Raw genomic sequence first — 22310 nt, forward strand, 5'->3', positions numbered from 1 at the left:
GATTGTAGTTGAGGGATAATATTCATGAAATGACATTTTTAAAGTGTTCTACACAAACACCAGTAGGAATCAAGGCATATTTCTCATTTATCTCACCGCATCATTATTGAAATACTGTTTATTTGTCAATCTTTTTCTTCTCTAGCATCTAAAAGGAAAGAGCAAAATTTCGACTTCTACCAATCTTTTAAATGATCCTTTATAGATTTCAAGTACCTCAAATCAACTATCCATTCATAAAATAATGTTTTATTTATTTTCATTTAAATAAAAATGACAAATAACAAATTCCATAATATGATATGATCTGTCTTGCGCCTATCATAAGCCCATTAGGGGCTGTTGCATCTTCTCATTTCCCTTCTTGCATGCCTTTTTAATCATGTATCCCTCGATGGAGGGCAGGATATTGAGTAGTACTTGCCTTTTCATTTCCGCATTGTGAGGTATTCAAATTGGACATAGATCCAGTGGAATGATTACAAATAGAGTATCACACATTTCAGAACATGAAAATAGTATGGAGGGTTTTTCAGATATGAAAATAACATAATTATGACAGGTTAATAAAGTTATGTGATGAAATATTTTTTTGGGGATTCAACCAATAAGAAATAATGGATGTGTAAATTATGGCCAAAGTCTGACGTATACCAACTTGGCTTCAGTTTATTTAATATCTCATCCATGTTGGTCTATAGGATGCTTCATGCCTGGTTGGGATTGTATCAAGTGAGTCTTGAGAAATCAGGGTGTGATCTTGATTTGAATTCTGATGCTTCACTTAATACACTGGACTGAGAAGAAAGTTGTAGCAAGGGATATTTGAGTGATCTCATCCACTTACCTTGACAAAATGTGAAATTCAATCTTATACTACAAGTTGAGTGGCTTCTAACGTAATTCTTTCAAAACAATTTGTCATTCTGAAACCATCTGATCTTCTAAAAAGTTACGAGATTAGACTCCATTCATAAATTAGTCCCTTCAATCTGCCCATCATACCTTTGGCCATATCCAAATTATGGCCTCCAATGCATTAGTGTATAGCTCTCTAAGAAGATGTTGAATGAACTGAAGGACAGTGGAATCACAAAAATGTCTTTATAAAAGCTATTATAAGCATCAAATACAATAATAAAGTACTTCAAAAAAGGAAAAAAATCAGAATCAACAGGTTCTGCAATGAACAGTGATAAATAAAATTTTACATGAAGGCCAACTGAAGTTGTGATTTGTATGTTGCAATGGAAACTACTAAGTAGGGGATGCCGAATTATTTAAATCTCTATTTTGTTCTAGATGAAATCTGGATAAAGTAAATGTATCATATGACTACAGATGATATTTTCTAAATAATTAAGTGCTTGAAAATGAATGAAACCAAAACCTTTTTGCAAGTTTCTGAAATTTCATAATCGTATCTGAAGTATTATAAACCCTAAAGGGTTACTGCCATTATCTCCATATCAATACTTATGGCCTCCTGAGGCGATCCACAAGTCATAAAAATATTGCGTTAGAATATTGGAGTTTCTCCTGCTTCTGCCTCTGAGGCTTCCATATGCTCTTTGGCTACCAAGTTCTTTCCCGTAGGGATCTAAAGTTCTAATGGATTTTGTCACCTAGAGCTTTGAATTCAACACTCTACATAGACTCTATCAACTCAAGCTGAAATTTAGAGTCTAAAAGGCTTCCTCTTTCTAATATCTACCAATATAATTCAATTCGTACCATGATGAAATTCGTTAGATATATCTTGCTAATCTCCATATTGAATGTAATTTAGTTCTCAAAATCTATTGTATTTACAGCATTGCAATCACAATTTATATCTTATCAAATCATCCTCACTTTAATACTCTTCCAACTCTCTTTATCAATTTACCTTTAAGTCCTAACGAACTCAATTCTCAACATAGCTTGCATTCAGACCGATTTTAAATATTTCAACTTCAAGTCTGTCCTAAAATTCAAATTTATATTCTTCTTGCAATTTTTTTTACCTTTTTCTTAACTACATCAATCAGTATATTACTCAATAACTTAATTAGATTAAAATTATTAAATTATTAATGCAAAAAAATCAAACTACGATATATACCCATATATGTAGCTGCTGCAAACCCTGATATTTTTTTTCCGTCTTGGACTCAGCCATACATTTTGTATCCAATGGGTTATAATAACATTTTCTTTTGTTAATCTACAAAAAAAATCAATGGCACCAGATATACTTTATGGTACTACATATATGTTTGCTTTTCTCTTCCCACTTCCAATAGTTCCACATTCTCACATTGGCATGCACGTCTCGCTCATGCGTCTTTAGGCTGTAGTCTCTCTCCCTACACTTTTATGCTTCTCTCTCATATTGTATCCCATAACAAGGCATTATTGAGTAATTTATCAAGCAAATACATTAACACTGGTGTTATTTTACTTCCAATTTATTAATTATGTACCTCTGTAAGTTTTAATTAATCTACTGTTATAAAATGTCTGATCTAGTGAACTTATTTTTTTAATATCTTTGCATTAATCCTCTCTCATTGGATCAATCGTCATCATCTTCATCATCAATGTGGCATCATTTATTTCTCCTTCCAGGTCACCCTCTCTTTTTTCTCTGACTCTTTCACTTTTGTTCCACTCTCTCCCTAAATATATCTCCTTCCAGCTCACTCTCTGCTCCCCCTTACTCTATCACTTTTGGTTTCACTCTTCTGCTCTCTAACATTATCTCTTACCCGCCCCCTCATTCTAACATTTTCCTTCTCACACTCTCCCTTTATCTAAATCAAAATATTTATTGCTCAATATTAACCTCTCTCTAACTCTCTATATCCTTCTCTCCCTCTCCAAGATTCCAAATATTTTACTCCATCTATTTCCCTCACACTCCATCCCTCTCCCTAATACTTTATCTTTCCTTCTCACTCGCCTTACCCCTAACTCTATCTTTTTCTTTATCACTTCCTAGAACTAACTTTATCTCTCTCTAGCTCACTCACTCTCTTTTGATTTATCTCATTCCCTCTCAATCATTCCCTCTCCCTCCCTCTGACTCCTTTTGCTTTATCTGTTTCCCTGTCACTCTCTCCCTCTCTCTAATGATATCTGTTTCCCTCTGACTCCCTTCCTCTCCCAAATTCTCTCTTTTTCCCTCTCACTGTCTCCCTCTCCCTTAATCTAGATATTTCCCTCTCCCAAGCTTTAGCTATTTCCTGCTCACCATCTCCTGCTTCCAAACTCTATACCTATCTCTTTCACTACTTAACTCTCTCTTTGTAGATCATTCTCTCTCTAAATATATATTTTCCCCTCATGCTCTCTCCATAAATATATCTCTTTCGAGGACACACTTTCTCTTCCCTAGATCCTTTTCTATATTATTTTCTCTCTATGTATAACATCTGTCCCTGTCACTCTCACTTATCTACCTCCATCTCTTTCTCCCCCTCTCTCTTTATCCTTACCCCTGTATAGTTATATATATACTTTATACCTCCCCTAAGAAACATAATCAGTTTGCCATCGATGGATTTGAGCAAACACCATGACTATTTCACTTTTTATTTTGTTAGAACTTTAAAGTTTGATATAGTTCAAACCTAACATGACAACTGAAACATAGTAATGGCATGGAACCATCATATGTATTGGTGCATTACACCAAACATTGTGATGGTACTTATAATTTTAAAGTTTGATATTGTTCAACTTAACATGAAAACTGAAACATAGTATGGCATAGGTGTGAATGCCACTGGGCCTTTCCATGGTACGGAACCATCATATGTATTGGTGCATTATACCAAACATAGGGATGGTACTTATAATTTCAAGTTTTCTAAAAAGCGGAGGTAATAATGAAAAGAGATAATATTGGTAGAACAATGATGTTGAGGAAAGACTTTATAACGTGGAATATCTAGGACCATAGAGGTGTGAAGCCTTCTAACAATGTCTTTTGGCGAAAACTTACAAATTTTCAAGTAGAACTCCATATAAAATAAAAAGAATTTTTGGATCTTGTTATGAGTATACATATATGCCTTTTTCATTATAAATCACCCAAAAAATCAGAAATTTTGCGACATATGGCACACTGTAATGTTAAATGCTAAGTGCAAAGACTCTATGGTGCACAACATCCAAAACGTTCATAGAATAAAAGTCCAAGTTGAAAGAGTTGCAAAACCTTGTTGGAAAAATGTCGCTTACAATAGTCTCTTGGACCACCTCCAACCATGAGACAGAGGACATCAAGCATCGTCCCTCCGTGGAAGACTATTGGGGTTTAGGAGAACAGATATAATCTTATTTTATTGGTATCCTTTGACTCTAATTATCATTTTTTTGTGTGGAGGGCAATCACATGATCTTTGTTAGGACTCATCATCAACTCAGGCTGGATACCCACGGAGAGGATTAAGGAATAGCCTAAGCTGTATAAAAGGTTAGCTGAGTCATCCCCATCCTCGAGTTCATTCCCTGAGAGTTAAAATGTATTTCACATAGTTCTCAAGATTAGAGTTAATAAAATTTGAATGACCTAATTCAACCTTCCCCACTCTTAGGTCACACCTTAGCCATTTAAACTAACACCAATAAATTATATTAATTATTATATTTTCTTAAAATTTACCTTCAATAACTTTGAAACACATGCATGTGCATAATATGAAGTCAGACTGTAGAAAACATCAAAATATTTAGATACGTTTTTCTTTAGGAAACATCTTGGGCTTCCAATGCTCTGAGTCAATTTTTGTCTTTTCTGATAAATCAGTGAAATAAGTATCATGTTATTCCTCAATCTCTTGAATCATTTCAAAATTAGATCTTGAGTTGAATATCTCTGACATGTATGCCATGATTGGCCTTTTACATTATCCGAAATAGAAGATCATCTAATTGAATTCATTAGATAATTAACTCCATAATTTAACATTAAAAAATCATATCAATGTAATTTTTGTGACGAGGTTTATTATGAGACTCAAGGTATGATTATAGTTCGTGCTATTTTCAGGGACCTTTTAGGATGTCCATAAAGGCGACTTGGAGGAAAACATTTGGCTACAGTCTGTGTCAGACACTATTCTGGAAGAAATAAAGGTCATGTGAAGTGAAATTCTCTCTTAATTTTATGCTTTGATAGGAATATTCGATATGAGATGAGATCTTGACTTTACTGATGACAGGTTTTAGTGGAACCCTGTTTTTACATAAACTTTGTCTTCTATAGAATAGGGGGACAGTTTGTAATTTAAATATTTTGAGGCCCTTCTTAGTTTCACAACAATCCAAAGAATTAGAAGTGATGCCCATGAATTCATTTTCACAGTCTGTGCATATATTTTTCTTTGCATTAGAGATAATTATTTAGTCTTTACAAAGATTTGTCCTAATCTTTGTAGATTTATTCTAGTTGTAAAGATATTAGAATATTTTAATTTTAACAATGCATGTCAAAGACAAACTGTGCAATTTTTCTTATTGACATTAGAGATAGTCGTTTAGGCTTTCCAAATATTTTATTCAACTTTTTTTAAATTTACTGTACTTATCCAAATAAATAGTATTTCAACTTAAACCAAACATAACTTTAAGCTATCATGAAGATCATCTAATTTATTCAAATTTGTATTTATTCAAAATCACCTTTCATAAATGGGTTACTTTCTATCCTTGAATAAATCAAATGAAATCAGAAGTCTAAAGAGTCATTAAAGAAGTTATCTATCAAATAGTTACCCACTCAACTTCCTAACATTTGTCATTGGCAGAAATTACAAGAAAATAATAGGATAACGGAGATCTTTCCTGTAATAATTACCAATATTATCCATATAGATATTTAGTTGTGGAAATGTACCTCGAATATGTATAATCCCCCCATGGTCTTCCCACTTGGATGAAAATAACTAAATTTTCTGCTACTCACTTTAAATTTAAATTATATGTATAACTAAATTTGGCTCGCAAACTTAATTTTAGAAATCATGAAAGGTTACCATCCAAAATTTTATACAAGAAATTCAAACTTACAAATCCTAAAGACTAGTCTTTATACTTATGTATGTAAAAATAAAATACAAATATTATTTCAATCATGTAAACACTGATTTATGAGTGGGCACCAAAATCTGAACCTTCATAACGAAGCCATCAACACGTCATGCTTGACTCTTTGCTTCATGAACAAGTCAAGAATATTTATATCTATATACAATTTCGTACAGGTCATTGAGCTTTCAGTACAAACCAAATCCTGAAAATCTAATAAAAACTAACGAAATTTTAATACCAGCCACCAGTACGATATCCAACTCTATCTTAAAAAATCTTTGGTAAGTCTTTAGACTTGGAATTATTACACCTTTTATTATTCATTAATACCATTAGTAACTGTAAGTATATAACAGTACTTTAATTAGAAGCCTAAAATCAATAATTTTCTGAGAACTTTCAAATTTGGGACTCCCAACCTATTAAACGATATCCACTTCTACCCTAAAAGAACTTGGTGATTTTTTTCTTTGAATTGTTACAACTTTTTTTTCTTCAATATAACTAGATACTATGTTCATAAAACAGTACTTTGATCATAAGCCTAAAAGAAATCAATGTCTAAGAATTTTCAAAATTGGGAGGCCAACCTCCTGAACGATATCCACCTCTACCCTTAAAAACTTGGTGAATTTTCAGTTTTGGAATTATTACACCTTTTATTATTCATTAAAACCATTAAATACTATAATTAGAAAAAAATCATTTAATTACAAACCTAAAAGAACTAAATACTTAAGAACTTTCAAAATTAAGAGATATCCACCTATACCCTAAAAAAGCTTGGTGATTTTTTTCTTTGAATTGTTACACCTTTTATTTTTCTTCAATTTTACTAGATAATAAGATTGTGCAACAGTACTTTAATCATAATCCTAAAATAAATCAATGTATAAGAATTTTCAAAATTTGGAGGCCAACCTCCTGAACGATATCCACCTCTACCCTAAAAAAACTTGCTGAATTTTCAGTCTTGGAATTATTACACCTTTTATTATTCATTAATACCATTAAATACTATAATTAGATGACAATCATTTAATTACAAACCTAAAATAAATAAATGCTTGAGAACTTTCAAAATTGGGAGATATCCATTTCTACCCTAAAAAACATGGTGAACATTTTTTCTTTGAATTACTTCACCTTTTACCATTCTTCAATTTTACTAGATTCTATGATACATAACAATGGAAAAAATGAGATTCTATGACACTACTTCAATCATAAACCCAAAATAAATAATTGTGTAAAAAATCTAAATCTTATGAACAAAGTAAACACCACCCACACAAACAATGGAAAAACCATGGTATTATCAATTTCCTGTAGATACAAAGATCTATTTTTTCCAAAAAAAAAAAGAAAAAGCTTCTCAGAGAAGAAGCAGCCAAGCAGGTCATGCAAGTCCCTTGCAGGACATCATTTGCACAAAGTCTTCAAAGCAGACAAACCCATCACCATGTGGGGCAACCACGCTTATCATCCTTCTGCAGTCTTCTATCTTGCACTTATCATCTCCCAGCGTAGTGAAAATACCCATCAGTTCTTCTGCAGAGATCTTCCCATCTCCGTCTAAGTCAAACACTTCAAACGCTCCTTTAAGCTCTTCTGCAGAGCCAAACCCATCAGTATCTCCCATGTTGATAGACTCCTCGCATGCACAATTCAACATCTCTTCTTCAAGACCGCCGGATCTTCTGAGAAGCTTGATCACAAGTTCAAAATCTGGGTTACTTCTCTTCGTTGATGATAGCCCATCTGACCGGAACTTAGCTTTTTTCTTCAAGTTTTCACCCTCTTCTCTGTTCTTTGAGCCTGTTGCAGGGGAAGGAGAGGCGCTGAAGTACTTTGAGAATATCTTCATCGTTGCACCTTCAAATACGATAGAACAAGAATTTCAACTGGGTTGGGAAGGAATGAGGAAAATAATGTGAATTGATGAATGGGGATGCCCGTTGGATTAAATAGTTTGTTGGAAGTGAGCTTCGTAGAAGCTTCGTTTTTTTTATAGTTGATATTTTTTATCCAAGAGAGGATAGATTCCTTTGTTTTTTTTAACCAAGTTGTATTATCTCAATAATTCAACAATCTCTTGTGCATGAATTTCATGTGATAATAAAAAAGACTGTAATTTACTTTCCTTCTGCGTTCACTTTTTCCGTTCTTCAAAATCCAGCTCAAACCCCTCCGCTGAATATATTTTGTTTTGGCTCGGCTTTTGATTAACTAATCACTCATTCTATTATCCCAAAATCAAGAATTCAAAATGAACAATTGTCTTGATTTGAAATTATTTACCCTTTCTATTTTATTTCTGGTCAAATGATTTCCGTTAGGATTAAACAGCTCTGGACAAGATATTATATTTTATGATCAGTTATATTTTCTTGATTCTAAGTTCTTAGCCCTTTCGATTTCATTTCTGGTCAAAGACTTCCCCTTAGGATCACAGCTCTTGAGGGTAATCGGAAAAATGTGAAATCATTTCCATTACTTGTTGAATAATATATAAGTTGGAAAATTATTCTTCATGTTGCACTTCCTAAAAATCTTCTTATCAAACAGTTTCGACAGAAGTGTTGTCTAGAGAAACAAATAAATTTAAAATAAAATGATGGCATTTCAGATTTAAAATAAATCTAAAATGCCATCATGTCAGAGAAAATGCTAGAAAAAATGTTGATCTTTGCTCTCACAAGTGATCGCCACCACACAAGTTATTTCTCGTTTATCCCTGCACGAAATGATAGATATTAGTCTCCACATATTCATAATTAAATATAATATATTTATTTTTTATTCCACATTCTTTGAAAATCAACGGGTCTACAAACAAAATTGTACTTGACGCCAAAGTCTAGAAAATGCGTATACAGTGCTAAAGAGAGAAAGAAACAAGTCAGGGTCTTTTAATAATTTGTAAACCTGTCCACACATGTCACATCAGACTTGAAGTGATAGTGAAGGATTGTTGAATTGAGATAAAAGATATTGCATCATGACATATTTAAAGATAAGCCATGAATATGTTATTGTCATTTGTGATAAAAAACCTAAAGAAATCAGAAAATCATGTTGCTAAGTTAGTAATTAGGAGAAACATATTTAATCAATTATTACTTACCTTTTGAGTGAGGTTATAATCCTTGAGCACAGAGTTCAATACCTCCACAAAGTATGTCCCCCGTTAAGATCAGATAAATGGTCAGAAACTAATAACTCTATTCACAAAGCATCAATTCATCCTCAATCCATTGCATGGTGATCCTCCAAAGCCTTCACTTAGTTGATCCCCAAAGTCCATTAGGAAATACTTAAAGTATGTATATTTAATTAATCCAAATACAAGAATATATAGAGAGGTTTAGAGGAAGGAGTAAAAATGCATAATGGAGCGAGTAATATACAAATGGGGAGAGTAAATACGTGTATATCAATGTACAGAGTTCTCTTAAGTTAGATACAAAGTGATGTAAATATGGATCAATTTTGAGACATGTTGTGTTATATAGAGCGATAAATATAATGATAGATCAAGAGAGAGATTGAAATAAAGATGTAAAGAGTCATAAAGAAACCTATGGAAGATACCGAGGAGTAAATAGATAAATAGAGAAGCAGAATAGATAGATAGATTGATAGATATATGTAGAAATATAGAGAAGGATGCATATATAGACAGAAGAAAGAGAGAGTATATATAAAAAAAGGTATATAAAACTAAGAAATACATAGACATAATTATTGTGACAGATAGAGATAAAGTGAAAAATAGACATAATTATTGCGACAGATAGAGATAAAGAGATAATTATTACTTGTTTATTTTGATTAATATAAAAATCAGATATAATGATGATCTTGAAAGCCCTCTTCTTATGTAAATGATGTCACTTTGAAACTTCCTCATATGGACGAAGTATTCTTTCAAATATGGAAAGTTATTGGAATCATAAAATGTATTCTTTCAAATATGGAAAGTTATTTGTCAGGTCTATAAGAATATCTCAGCATTCAAATGCATGCAAAATATGAAATCCACAACTGTCAAACTAAGAGGCATGCCCTCATATTTTAATGACTATGTTGATAAATCCACAGTAACCCACAACTGCCAAATTATTCAGATGAGACTGCCCCTGATTCACGTTCCCAAAATTAGTTGCAAGTCCCCCTTTATTAGTGCTTATTTTTAAGCATTAGTATGGCTGAATAGTCCATAATTTTGCATCTTTCATGTAGATTAATCTTATTGTCCTTCATCTTGACAAATTCCTCAACATTAAATAACTCTTGTCACTTGGCTAAGTTCAGGAAAATTATCAATCTCCCACTACAAAAAAAAACTTTCAATTAAAAAAAAACTATCTCCTATTACAAAATTAGCAATCTTACAAGTAGTGAACTAGTGATAGTATTGGCCTTGTAGAGCAATCAAATCAATTTTCCTTCTAATTTCCTTCTACATTAAAAAAAAATTGTTTTTTGAAAATTTTCATATTAAAAAAAACTATCTCCTATTACAAAATTAACAATCTTACAAGTAGTGATAGTATTGGCCTGGTAGAGCAATCAAATCAATTTTCCTTCTAATTTCCTTCTAAATTCAAAAAAAATTGAAAGTTTTTTTTTGAATTTTTTTCATATTTAAAAAAACTATCTCCTATTACAAAATTAGCAATATTACAAGTGATAGTATTGGCCTGGTAGAGCAATCAAATCAATTTTCCTTCTAATTTCGTGGAGGAAAAACACATCACTGCGATGACATCGCGTTTCCTCTTGCGGAGGAGTTCAGCGCTCGTACGGAATCGAGACGGTGGTCTTCTCAGCGCTCTTCGATCCGAGCTAGAACACGAACTCTCTTCAAAGCCTCAAACATCTCCACAGGTTAGAACCCAGAAATATTCAAACTCTTTCATCGTGAACAATACAGAAAAAAATATTTCTTTCCCCAGTCTTTTGTTTCGATTTTTCACCGTTGAGGGAGAAGATGGAAAATCCAGAAAAAAAAACTAGCCATTTTCGTCAAGGAAATGATGAAAAAAAGCCTCCCCACGTCTTCTACTTGTCAATTTCACAGTTGAAAGAGAAGATGGAGAACCCAGAAAAAAAACACTAGCCATTTTCGTCAAGAACATGATGAAAAAAAGCCTTCCCACGTCTTCTACTTGTCAATTTCACAGTTGAAAGAGAAGATGGGGAGCCCAGAAAAAAAACTAGCCATTTTCGTCAAGAACATGATGAAAAAAAGCCTCCTCACGTCTTCTACTTGTCAATTTCACAGTTGAAAGAGAAGATGGAGAACCCAGAAAAAAAACTAGCCATTTTTGCCAAGAACGTAATGAAAAAAAGCCTCCCCACGTCTTCTTCTTGTCAATTTCACAGTTGAAAGAGAAGATGGGGAGCCAGGAAAAAAACTAGCCATTTTCTCCAAGAACACGATGGAAAGAAATCTCCCCTCGTTTTCTGCTTTTTAATTCACGGTTGAAAGAGATGACGGAGAACCCATAAAAAAAAATTATCGTTTTTCGTCAAGAACATGATGAAAAAAAACATCCCACGTCTTCTACTTGTCAATTTCATGGTAAAAAGAGAAGACAAAGAACCCAGAAAACACAGACTTTTCCCCCTAGAACACGATGGAGAAAAACTCCCCACGTCCTCTACTTGTCAATTTCATTGTAGAAAGAAAAGACAGAGAAACCCAAAACACACAGACCTTTTCCCCAAGAACACGATGGAAAAAAAAACTCCTCGCTTCTTCTACTTGTTAATTTCGTGGTGGAAAATTCTTCAAAAAAATGGAGAGCCAGGAAAGAACAGATTTCTTCCAAGAACAAGATAGACAGAAACTTATCCTCGTCTTCTTCTTATCAATTTCACAGTAGAAAAAGGAGATGTAGATCCCAGAAAAAATTATAACTTTCCCCAAGAACAGGATTAAAAAAAGACTCCCCACGTCTTCTTGTTCTTTATTTAACGCCAATTGATGATCGAAATCCTTAGTCTTGTCAGTGGCTTAACCCTCCAGTTGGATCGTGAAGGCAAATTGGGCAGCTTTGTAGTGGACTGGAACGATGCCAACACCTTAGACACTGTTCTTAGGAGGAGACAGGATTCTGGCGAAGAGATTGCGCTGTCAGCAGTGTTGGGTCCCTTAGTCGATGAAGGTGGAAATCCACTTCCTCGCCATGTATTGATGAAGGTGTGCATGAAGAAGCCTGGTTCAGAGCCCATCTTGCTGTTTGATTGCTCTGTTTTTCGGCAAGATGATGCCGTCGAACCTGAATTTCTCATCCACAAGGTCAATTATCTTGATTCCAGCGTCACAGTTGGGAAGTCAAGATACAGAGGCCCCAGTTTCAGGTGGGTTTTCTCTCTCTTAAATCCCTGCTGCTTTCTATTTAAATCTTCTTAATTATATCTGTTCATCGCCTTTAGTGAATTTAGAAAGATAATTTGGAAAATAAGAAGATAGTTGTCTTCGGATAATGCATATTAAAGGAAATTATCCTAATTGAAAATGGCAAAATACTTCTCATAGGGGCTGCGGAACGTATCAGTTTGTCTGAACCCGCCTTTCTATAATGGACAGAATGAATTATTTAACTTCTAACTAGACACAATCACATGTTGGGAAGGAAAACTTGGTTTTGATGTAATCTTAAGAACTCATTGCTGTTTCCAGTTTTCTAGAGATTTGAGAAATGCCGTTGGTCAAAACCATTAAAGGCGAGTTTCTATTGAAGATCAGAAATAGCCTGTGTATTTTGAAATTGCACCATTACCTTGATTAGCTAGTTTTCTTGTCTTGCTTTGAATGTCTGTTCCTTTTTCCTGTGTCAGTATGAGTATTTGCATGAACCTAATAATTTATAAATCTTTTGTATTCTAAGTCATCATCAGAATTTTCAGCTGTACCAAAAGATTTTGTTCTTATTAACTTCCTCAATCTCGTTTTCTTTGAGAAGGATAATTTTTTTCTGAAAAATATAGCCCCTCTCACTGCCACTTGTTCCTTGCGGTGTTCGACATAGGGTTCAGATTATCTAAATCTTAAGAATCTTATTTCTCAAAGAGCCACTAAAAAGTTTGTATCACCCTTTTGTACTATAAATATATATTACTAAGTATTTATGTTTCCCTTTGTTAGGATGATTTTTCATGGTTCACCTATTATCTTAAAAATATCAAATTCCGAAGTCTTCTTTGAATAAGTTTCACGTTTCAAGGTAAAGAGACGGGGACTAGTGTCTACTTCTTTGCCCCTGTTGCAAAATGAAGAAATTATGGCTTTATTCATTCATTTTGAGCATCCAACTAAACACTACTTTCAACTGGGACAAAAATAGACCTGATTTTTATACATTGTGTTTCTTGGTATGTTTTTCTCAATTTTATATGTTTTTCTCATCCCTTCAGCTGCTTGGATCCCAAATTGCAAGACGCCTTCAAGGAATATCTAATTAATAGAGGGATCAGCGCACAGCTCAATAATTTCCTACTTCTATATCTTCAGCAGAAAGAGCAGGATCAGTATGTCTACTGGCTCCAACGCCTTAATAATTTCTTCAAAAAGTAAATTTAACCCGCATCTGTTCCTGAAAAAACCTCAAGAAAACTTTTATTTTTGGCACTTCTTCCGGAGCATTGATTTTTATGGATTCGTTGCATCCTTTTCTCTTTTTTTACACGAGAATTATGAATTTTATTCTATTGGACGTTCGTAGAAGGACTTGTAAGGGAGACAGTGGTCAGTAGGCCTGGAAACCTGCGTGATTGTGGTGCACATCTGCATAAAGTAATTAATGATTTTTTTACCTTGAATTTTTCATGATTAATGAAACATCATAATACAAGATCTCTTTCCAAAAAAAAATCATGATACCAGAGATAATGATCTTTACATGATCTGACATAGTACAATCCTCGATGAAACAAAGCTCTCTTAATTCGCTTATAAAATATCGGCTAGTCCATTTCATCATTCGGAGATTTGATCCAATTCATTGATCAGGTTTAGGGTTGAGGTTAATTTCAAGTTATTCCGCAGCCATTTCCGTTCTTATTCAGCTTGAATTCCTGTGATTTAATCGGTGAGATATCTAGCTTCGGGTTATATTTCAACTTCGTTTGATTGAGAAGTAGAAACAGGTTTCAGATAGAAAATTCGGAGAGGAGATTTGAAACCTGATACTTTTTTCTTTTTTTTTTTGGTTTCATAAACACTGATGATTCGAATTCTTGTTGATTTTCAAATTTGGTTGGAAAAACAGTTTGATTGATCAAGATGTTGATCAAACTGAACTTTTTCTTTCTGGTTTAAATTGAAGAAAATGAAGAGAACAACCTAGGATTGGTAAGCCTAGAGGCGACTCAAGGCTTGATACCTCGTATGAAGTCATAGAGTCAGAGGTTTGGCAACTAAGAAATATCAGATTTTGAATTTGGTTGGAATTTCAGTTTTTTTGATTGATTGAGATGTCAAATCTGGTAACCAGATTGTCAATTTGGTTGGCTTGCGAATGTCAAATTCAGAGTACTTGATTCAATTGAAATAAAAATAGCGTGAAAGGAAGAAAAATATAAAAAAGGAGGAAAAAATAAGACTCTAGTAAAATAAGACTGTAGGAAATAATACTGTTGATCAAATGCAAATGGAAGTGGAGAGACATAATGAATTGAGATTGCGCATGCGGCTCACGCCATTCGAGGTGGCCCAGCCCTTACTTTTTACCTGTAGTAAAATTGAGACTGCCCGACTATGTCGCTCCTGCTCATAAACGCTCCTAATGTCGCGCCTAAAGTCGAACCCGCTCATAAACTCTTTGGAACCTCTTCAAGAATGCATGAGCCGTTCATGTTGAACCTTCCATTTCCATCAAATGACCCGGCCTCCCCTGGCTCTTTCACTGTCCGGGCTCCCTTTCCTTCAGAACCTATGCGTAGCTCCCCCAGCGCAGGCCTACCACACTTCGCGCCTATAGCGTTTTTGCCAGACGGTCTTTGCCAGTAGTGCCATCCTCCCCGCAGGCTGTTGTATGGGTGGGTTGTCCCTTGCTGCCACGTTTTGTTAGGCGCTATGGATGACAGGAAATTGAGTGGTTGACTTGGACAACAGGGGGTTGTACGTTCCACTGTGGCGAGATGTGGGGTGCAGTTGGTGATGATCACCCCAGGGGTTTGCGCTAGCGCCCTTGACGGGCACTCCAGGACCTGCCAACGCTCGTGAAAACCGAGGTGATGAATAATCACCCCATTCATAGGACCGGATGTGTGGATAACGAGGCCACCTTCACAACCTTATGCCTCCCTTCTATCCCAAAACGTAAGTTCAGTTCACTTGAGTTGCTCAACCGCCCCGCCTCTTTCTTGCCAGGTGCTCATGACACGCTACGGAACCTCCACGGTGCCGGGGGACCGAGCTGGGCATAGCTAGCGGCATAGAAACCTACTCGACATCAGCGGCTTCGTGCCGCACTGGAGTAATCCAATATGTGATCACGCACGTTCCACCACTTCTCTGTTCATTTCCAACACTGATCGTAAAACACCATGAGCAGAAGGATGTTGTGGTCCGGAATTCAAAATGAAATTTTTTATTTGCATGTTCCTAGTCGTCATGGAAAAGAAAGGTTCTGTTAAGAAAGAGATTATTCCCCTCGAGTTTGTCCAGTACCACCAACCAGTACTAAAAATGCATCTCCTGCCTCGTAACCACTCATAAACTCGTGCCTTGCATTCCAACGAAGCGCTATTGGCGGAAATTAAGAGCTCACTGAGTGATGATTGATGAAGTAAGTTAGTGCCTTTGATTGTTCCAGAGAGAAGGATCATGGCGCCCCGAAACCATGACGTCCTAAGCAGCATCTCCTTGCGTGCAAGAGACTTCTGGCTTGGCCTCCTGTTGAAAAAAAAAGCCGTTGCTAAAGCAAATCTAAAGCTTAGTTGCTTTTTGCTTATTATTCTTTGCCAATGGGTTGCTTGGCACCAAGCAACCGGTTAGCAGTACCGCTTTAAAAGTATAAATAAGAGTAGTATCTTATCTTGGAAGTGGTGGTGTAAGAAGCGCTATCTTCTTTGTCTTGATTGAATAAAGTTAATTAGCGAAGTGTATACTCAGCAAAGAGTCACCGGCCTCTGAAAAAAGAAAGTGAGAAAAGAAGCATCCGAAAATAAAAAAGTAATGAATGTGAATAGAACATATGATTGATTGAATGAAGTGGCTGGTGTGGCGATAAAAATACGTGTTGGTCCCACTTCGTTACCTACTCTTGTAATGTAGGTGCCCCACGCAATAACAATGGGCATCAAGCGCCTTTGGAGATGGCGAAGACCTTCTTTCACGCTAAAGAAAGGAAGAAGAAAAATAATAGATGAGATAGAATGTGAAGAACATGGACATAATTTTTTACCATTGGTTGATAATGATGGCTGAGAGAGACATTTTAGCTTAGAGAGGTAGATAAACTGAGATGCAGAGAAGAATAGAGAGGCGCTGAATTAGTGATGTTGTATATAATTCTAAGGTTTCTACTACGGTGTTTGTAGTAAAGATTTGCAATCAACTGCTGATGTAACACAACGGTCTGAATCGACACCTTGTGTTACGTACGAAAGGAAAACTCTAAATGCAATGTAACGAAATGAATTAAAGTACATGATTTGAGAAAACAATAACGAGAAGTACTTTAATCGTTCAATGACACGAGACACAACTCAATTGGACGACACATGATGGGTTTTGTCACAATCAAGCTCCCAATGACCCGCTTGAGCAGATCGAAAGATGACGAGTGGTGAGTGATCTCCTCCAAGAGCGTCGGCGCCATCAACGTAATCGATCAGATCCGATTCCATCAAGAAAAAAAATATTTCTAACACAGTAGGGTGGCTATCCCTAAAAATTCTCCGTTAAATCCACTCATGGCGCTGAGCAGTTTAGAGATCGGTACTGAAAGAGATAAAATAACACTGAGAAAAGGAGAGAGATTGACCTGTGGCTTGGCTTTTGGGTGCCTATAGCCCGTAAAAGAGCACAGCAAATCCAACGGAAGTACCAATACACGAGCTCAAGAAGTTGTCGTCAATAGTTCGGTGGCTTCAAGCTCAGGGTCGGACAGCAAGAGCTAGTCACTATTGTCGTGGAGGCTATCGTAGGCAACGAATATTCATGAGAATGGTTGGGGTGGATTGACCGTCGGGTTGAGCGGTCCTCAGAACAACGAATATTGCAGAGCAGAAGTCTTCAGACGGAGCACAATAGCAAAATCCGCCATTAATTGGCGAGGGAGGTCTTGGGCAGTTTGCGTCTAAAGATAACAAGTCTCCAGCACCGTCGCTGCGTGGATCAGCCGTCGTCGATTGGATATCTGCGCTCGACTTTGAACAGTGGCGATCCACGATGGGTTGAGCTAGAGAGGACAGATCACCTGTCGTCAAGGCCTCCAGCAAGGCAGCCTTCACAAATTCTTCAACCGTTGAAATCTTCATTGAGCTGTCTGATCCTTGCGGATGGTTCAGTCAACAAATAAATGGAATTTAGAATAGCGACAACGTTATCACCGCGTCAGAACTGTAGAGTTCACAACACCGCCGACGGATAACCCGACTTTACACTGATCAATCAACCAGGAAGGACCGTGCACTAGTCAATAAATCCGCAATCAGATTATCTTGTGGTGGAAGGGTTGTATCTGCTGGAGGAGTCTTGACAATTCCAGATACCATCTGAGAATGAAGAGGAAATAACACCACGGAAGGAACTCTAGAGCAACACGACCGAAAAAAAATGTAACTGCTACTAACAACAAATCTGGATTTTTTTCAACGCAATGACTCGGCCCCCACGTCCACTCCTCCCTCTTCTTTATAGAGAGGGAGTGGCAGTTATGAAGGCTCGATTGGGCCCCCTTTTAAGGAAGAGGCCTATTGGGCTTCCCCTTAAAATGGATCTTTAGGGGGAGAAGAAGCCCAACATGGATTTCGTCCCCCCTAAAGATGACAATTAAACATAATTAAAACAGAAACATGTACGAGGGAGGCCGGTACTCACGCAGGAAGGGCCTCCCCATAATCCAAAGGCAACAAAAGGAAGGAAATAACGTAAAGGCATACGACACGAAGCGATACGATGATGCCGCTTCTCAAACCTGATAATGGAACTGTAGATTATTCACGTTGGCTCGGGCTCTGAGACGTGGCTGGCGATGGGTCAGGGCGTGATTGATTGGATGGTCCTCCATCAACTGCTAGATGTTGTGGATGTGTCACGTTTATTCAATTCAACTGACTTCAAGAAACTTTTAAGACCATTCTGCTGACTTACCTTAATAGGCTAGGCAATGTCAGTGCCGGTATAGTGTTGATCTTGGAATGCAGACTGATGAAATAGGTTTTTAGCGCTGGCCTGATCGATATATCAACGAGTTAATCTCAACTGGTGAGACAATGGATTTTCTGATGGCGAGGACGCCAATGCATCAGCCTGGGACACGTCACCGCAGGCAGTCGGGGTCAACACAGACGTTACGGATCCAAAGATGAAGTCAACAGAAGTCAACCCACCTCGGTCAACAGGAGTCAACGAAGAAGTCAACACGCCACAACCGTCGTCCGCCACATCACCACCCGCGCACGTCTCCACGCGCGTCATGACACGACGCCAAAGGCAGATCCACAACTGCCCTTTGGCGTGACGTGATGCACGTTTTCCCTTGCGTCTTATTTTCTAGTTATTTTCTCTTTCCTCCAAGGCCTATATAAGGTCATTTGTTTCAAGAACTCATTAGGCAATCATAATTCAAGAATTGAGTTTTCTTTCTAACTCTTCTTGGAGGATTGCCCTACCCCTCATCTTGCCCTAACCTTCCCGCCGCCGCCGCCGTCGTCATCACCGCCGCCGCCGCCGCCACCATACCGCCGCGCTGCGCCGCCGTCGTCATCACCGCGCGCGCAGCCGCTGCGTCACACGCGCCGCGACCGCACGCCACCGCGCGTGCCATCTCCGCGCGGCGTGCGCCTCACACGCCGCGACCGCACGCCACCGCGTGCGTCATCTCGCGCGGCGTGCGCCTCCGCACGCCGCGCGCCGCGCTGCTCCGTGCTGCTCCGTGCGCTCCGCGCAGCCGCGCGCAGCGCGGAGTTCGTCGCGCCCGACCCGGCGCCCCCGCTTCATAACGCGTCCACCAGGGCCGGACAACGCCCGAGCGCCCGTTCGATATCACGCCGCGCCGCCACGAGCAGAATTACCTGCAGCCTCTACACGCACCACGGTGCTGAGGTATACCTGAACCCTGTGGTGTCGACGTGTTCTCCGCTCAGTATTTTCTCGGGAGGTTTCCACCGCCGTCAGAATTAGACTTGGATTTCCTCTTCTTCTCTCCTTTTCTCGAGTGTTTCTTCGCGACGTGAATTCGAGGTATTGATTTCGGTGCTTAGGCATCGTCGCGGTGGGGGAAGACAGTACTCCCGCCCTCGATAAGGGTCGGAGCTGCACCACCAGATTTCATCGGTTTTAAGTCCGAGAATCGACCGTGATTTCTGTGGATTGTTTTATCCCATAACCCATTCCTACCCATAGCCTCGTCATCCGCCCTAAATCGTCCATCCCATAGTCGTCCTACGTCATTTTCTCATGTTATAGTAGTAACTCTTTCTTGAACAAAGTGGAAATCTATCTCAATGTGCTTAGTCCTAGCATTGAATACTCTGTTAACAGCAAGATAAGTAACCCATATGTTTGGCAGTTGAAGAAATTTTACAGCTTGTAGCTCGTGGGCTGGTTGAAGCAAAGAAGCAACATAACTGAAATAAATGAGAGCCATACCGTGGGTAGTCTGAGTTAGTTCAATAGAAGAATTTCAAGGTGTATGATACATAAATACTGTGCAAGTGCAATAATAATAGTTGGATGCCGTTGTAATTTGAACCATTGTCAAGTGTCTTTATCATAGATTAATAGATGGAGGTTCTTGGAAATAGATAGAAGAGTCAGTGCAAGGGCCCCAAAATTTTGAACTAACATAAAGGATGAGTAGCTGTAGATCGTCAAGCTGGGGAAGCTTTCTTAAGCCCATATAAAGACTTGAAAAGACAACACAATCTAGGATGACTGAAGCCTGGTGGTAGAAACATGAAAATCACTTCAGCAATGTCTCCATGAAAAAATGTATTGAATGAGTCTGATTAAGCCATGGGAATTCGCGAACGAAAAAAGATGGGTCATAGTGTGCTTGATTGTGGGCCTGAACATTTTGAACAAATCCACATTAGTGACAAAACAAGATGTGCAAAAATCAAAGGTCCCGTCAGGGCCAAATTTTGAATGATACACAAATTACATGGTGACATGGGTCAAGAGGAATGATGTCCCAAGAGGGATTGTGTCAGATATCATAGAATCAATCTTCCGTGGCTTGTCTCCATTAAGGGTAATAAAGTATATGGAAGGAAATTTGGGTTCAGATGGAGAAGTGCAACTAAGAAACAGAGTAGGATGCAGTTGTTGGGGAGAAAAAGAAAGGGGAGTTAGGATTACAAAGGACAGGGGGAGAATGTACATGCAAAAATCGAAACAAAGGTAGGGCTGTATAGGATTGTCCAGATAGAGCTTGGACATCAGGAGGATAGGAAACACTGAAGTTGGGAGAGATAGATGTGAGTGGTTGATGATGGGGATGAGATGCAGCTGAGGGGGACAAATAGGACGACAAAGACTGGTGGTGTGTAGTCAGGCCAGCGCTGGTGGATATGAAATGATAGCAGAAACAAGAGGCTGAAGGGTAGGTGCAGATGTGATTATTGGGGAGAATGTGAGGGAGGAACAATGAGAATGTTAAAACCAAAATTAGAGGGCTCTGGTTCAGGAATCCCTGACAAATTCTCACAAGGTTGTGAAGAAAGAACAGAGGATGTATACGGAAAACTCATTTCATCAAAACAAACATCTTCATAAACATAAAAATGATTACTGACTGAGGATAAGTAGAGATAGCTGAGTGCTAATTTTTAATATTGTTTTATCAAAGTTTGGAAAAATGGAGTGAAACACTTTTAAAGATTAGGTGATAAACTCAAAATTAGGGTTTAATGCCATCTAAAGCTTTTGAATTTAATCAACAAATTTATAAAAAAATTGTATTTGGTAAATAAATCTAGCTAGTGATGAGTATGGGTTGCCTTCAAAGGGAAAAGTTATTCGGGATTTAATTATCCTTAATTGGAGATTAAGGACATGCGAAGATGTACTTTCAAAATATGAGATAGTAGAATGAGGGAAATCAAGAGATCTGAAGATAATAGATAACATGTATCTATTAAGAATAATTAAATAAGATGGTAGATAGTGATATGAGAGCTGTCACGGAAGAGAGATGGATAATGTAGTGGGGGGACGAAGACAGAATAAAAAGGTGAATAGATAGGTGCGCATAAGACATGACTGAATAAAAATTATAATTAAGGTTTTAATGATGGTGGAGTGATAAGGCTTGAAAATGAACCGCAATGATGATGATAGGTTAAGATTGATGATGATGATGGATTAAGATGTGAAATAGCAGGTGATATCAAACCTAATAACAATGACAATGAGATAACATAACGTGAGAAAACCTAAACGGTATACAGGGTGTGCACTTGCAGAATGAGAGTCTAAAGCCCTTGGATACAGAATACGGGGACCGTGTGGGCAGGTAGTCGCACGGGCAGGCGGCTGCTTGGGCGGGCGGCCGCGTGGGCGGGCATCCGCGTGGACGGGCGGCCGCGTGGTGCTGATACCGGAAGGAAGGCTTCCTCTCGATAGAGGTAGCGACATCGGCGGCTAGTAGTGGCGACGTCAGTGGCGGAGAGGAGACTAGGGCAAAAATTCTCTTAGAAGAAAACTTCAATTCCAAAAGAAAATTCACCAAGTCTTTCTTACAACATTGGCCTTGGAGGAAATAGAAAATAAGATAACCGTTAATTTAAAAACCTAATATTAATCAACGTTGGCGACGTGTCGACGTGTCACGTCAAAGGACAGTTCTGAAGTTGGCGTTGGTGATGTTTCATGACGGGGGATGTCTCGTATGAAGGTGGGGGCACGTCCGGTACTGGTGCGTTGTCGTGGTTGCCATGAAGGTGGAGTGACAAGGCTTGACAATAAACCACAATGATGATGATAGGTCAAGATTGGTGATGATGATGGATTAAAATGTGAAAATAGTAGGTGATATCAAACATGA

General features: G+C 37.7%; 2 protein-coding genes across 2 annotated transcripts; one reads left to right on the forward strand and one right to left on the reverse strand.

The window, feature by feature from the left end:
* Positions 1–7477: 7477 nt before the first annotated feature.
* On the reverse strand, positions 7478–7945 carry LOC144714652 (putative calcium-binding protein CML35). Its single transcript, XM_078589434.1, has one exon. It carries the CDS (start codon positions 7943–7945, stop codon positions 7478–7480), a length of 468 nt encoding a protein of 155 aa, XP_078445560.1.
* Positions 7946–10795: 2850 nt separating this feature from the next.
* On the forward strand, positions 10796–13757 carry LOC144714609 (Mitochondrial glycoprotein family protein). The gene is made up of 3 exons (XM_078589382.1): positions 10796–10971; positions 12116–12450; positions 13507–13757. The coding sequence occupies exons 1-3, from the start codon at positions 10846–10848 to the stop codon at positions 13664–13666; spliced, it is 621 nt and encodes a 206-aa protein (XP_078445508.1). The 5' UTR covers positions 10796–10845; the 3' UTR covers positions 13667–13757.
* Positions 13758–22310: the final 8553 nt, after the last annotated feature.

The sequence above is a fragment of the Wolffia australiana genome, chromosome 17 (assembly GCF_029677425.1).
Source record: "Wolffia australiana isolate 7733 chromosome 17, ASM2967742v1".
NCBI lineage: Eukaryota > Viridiplantae > Streptophyta > Magnoliopsida > Alismatales > Araceae > Wolffia > Wolffia australiana.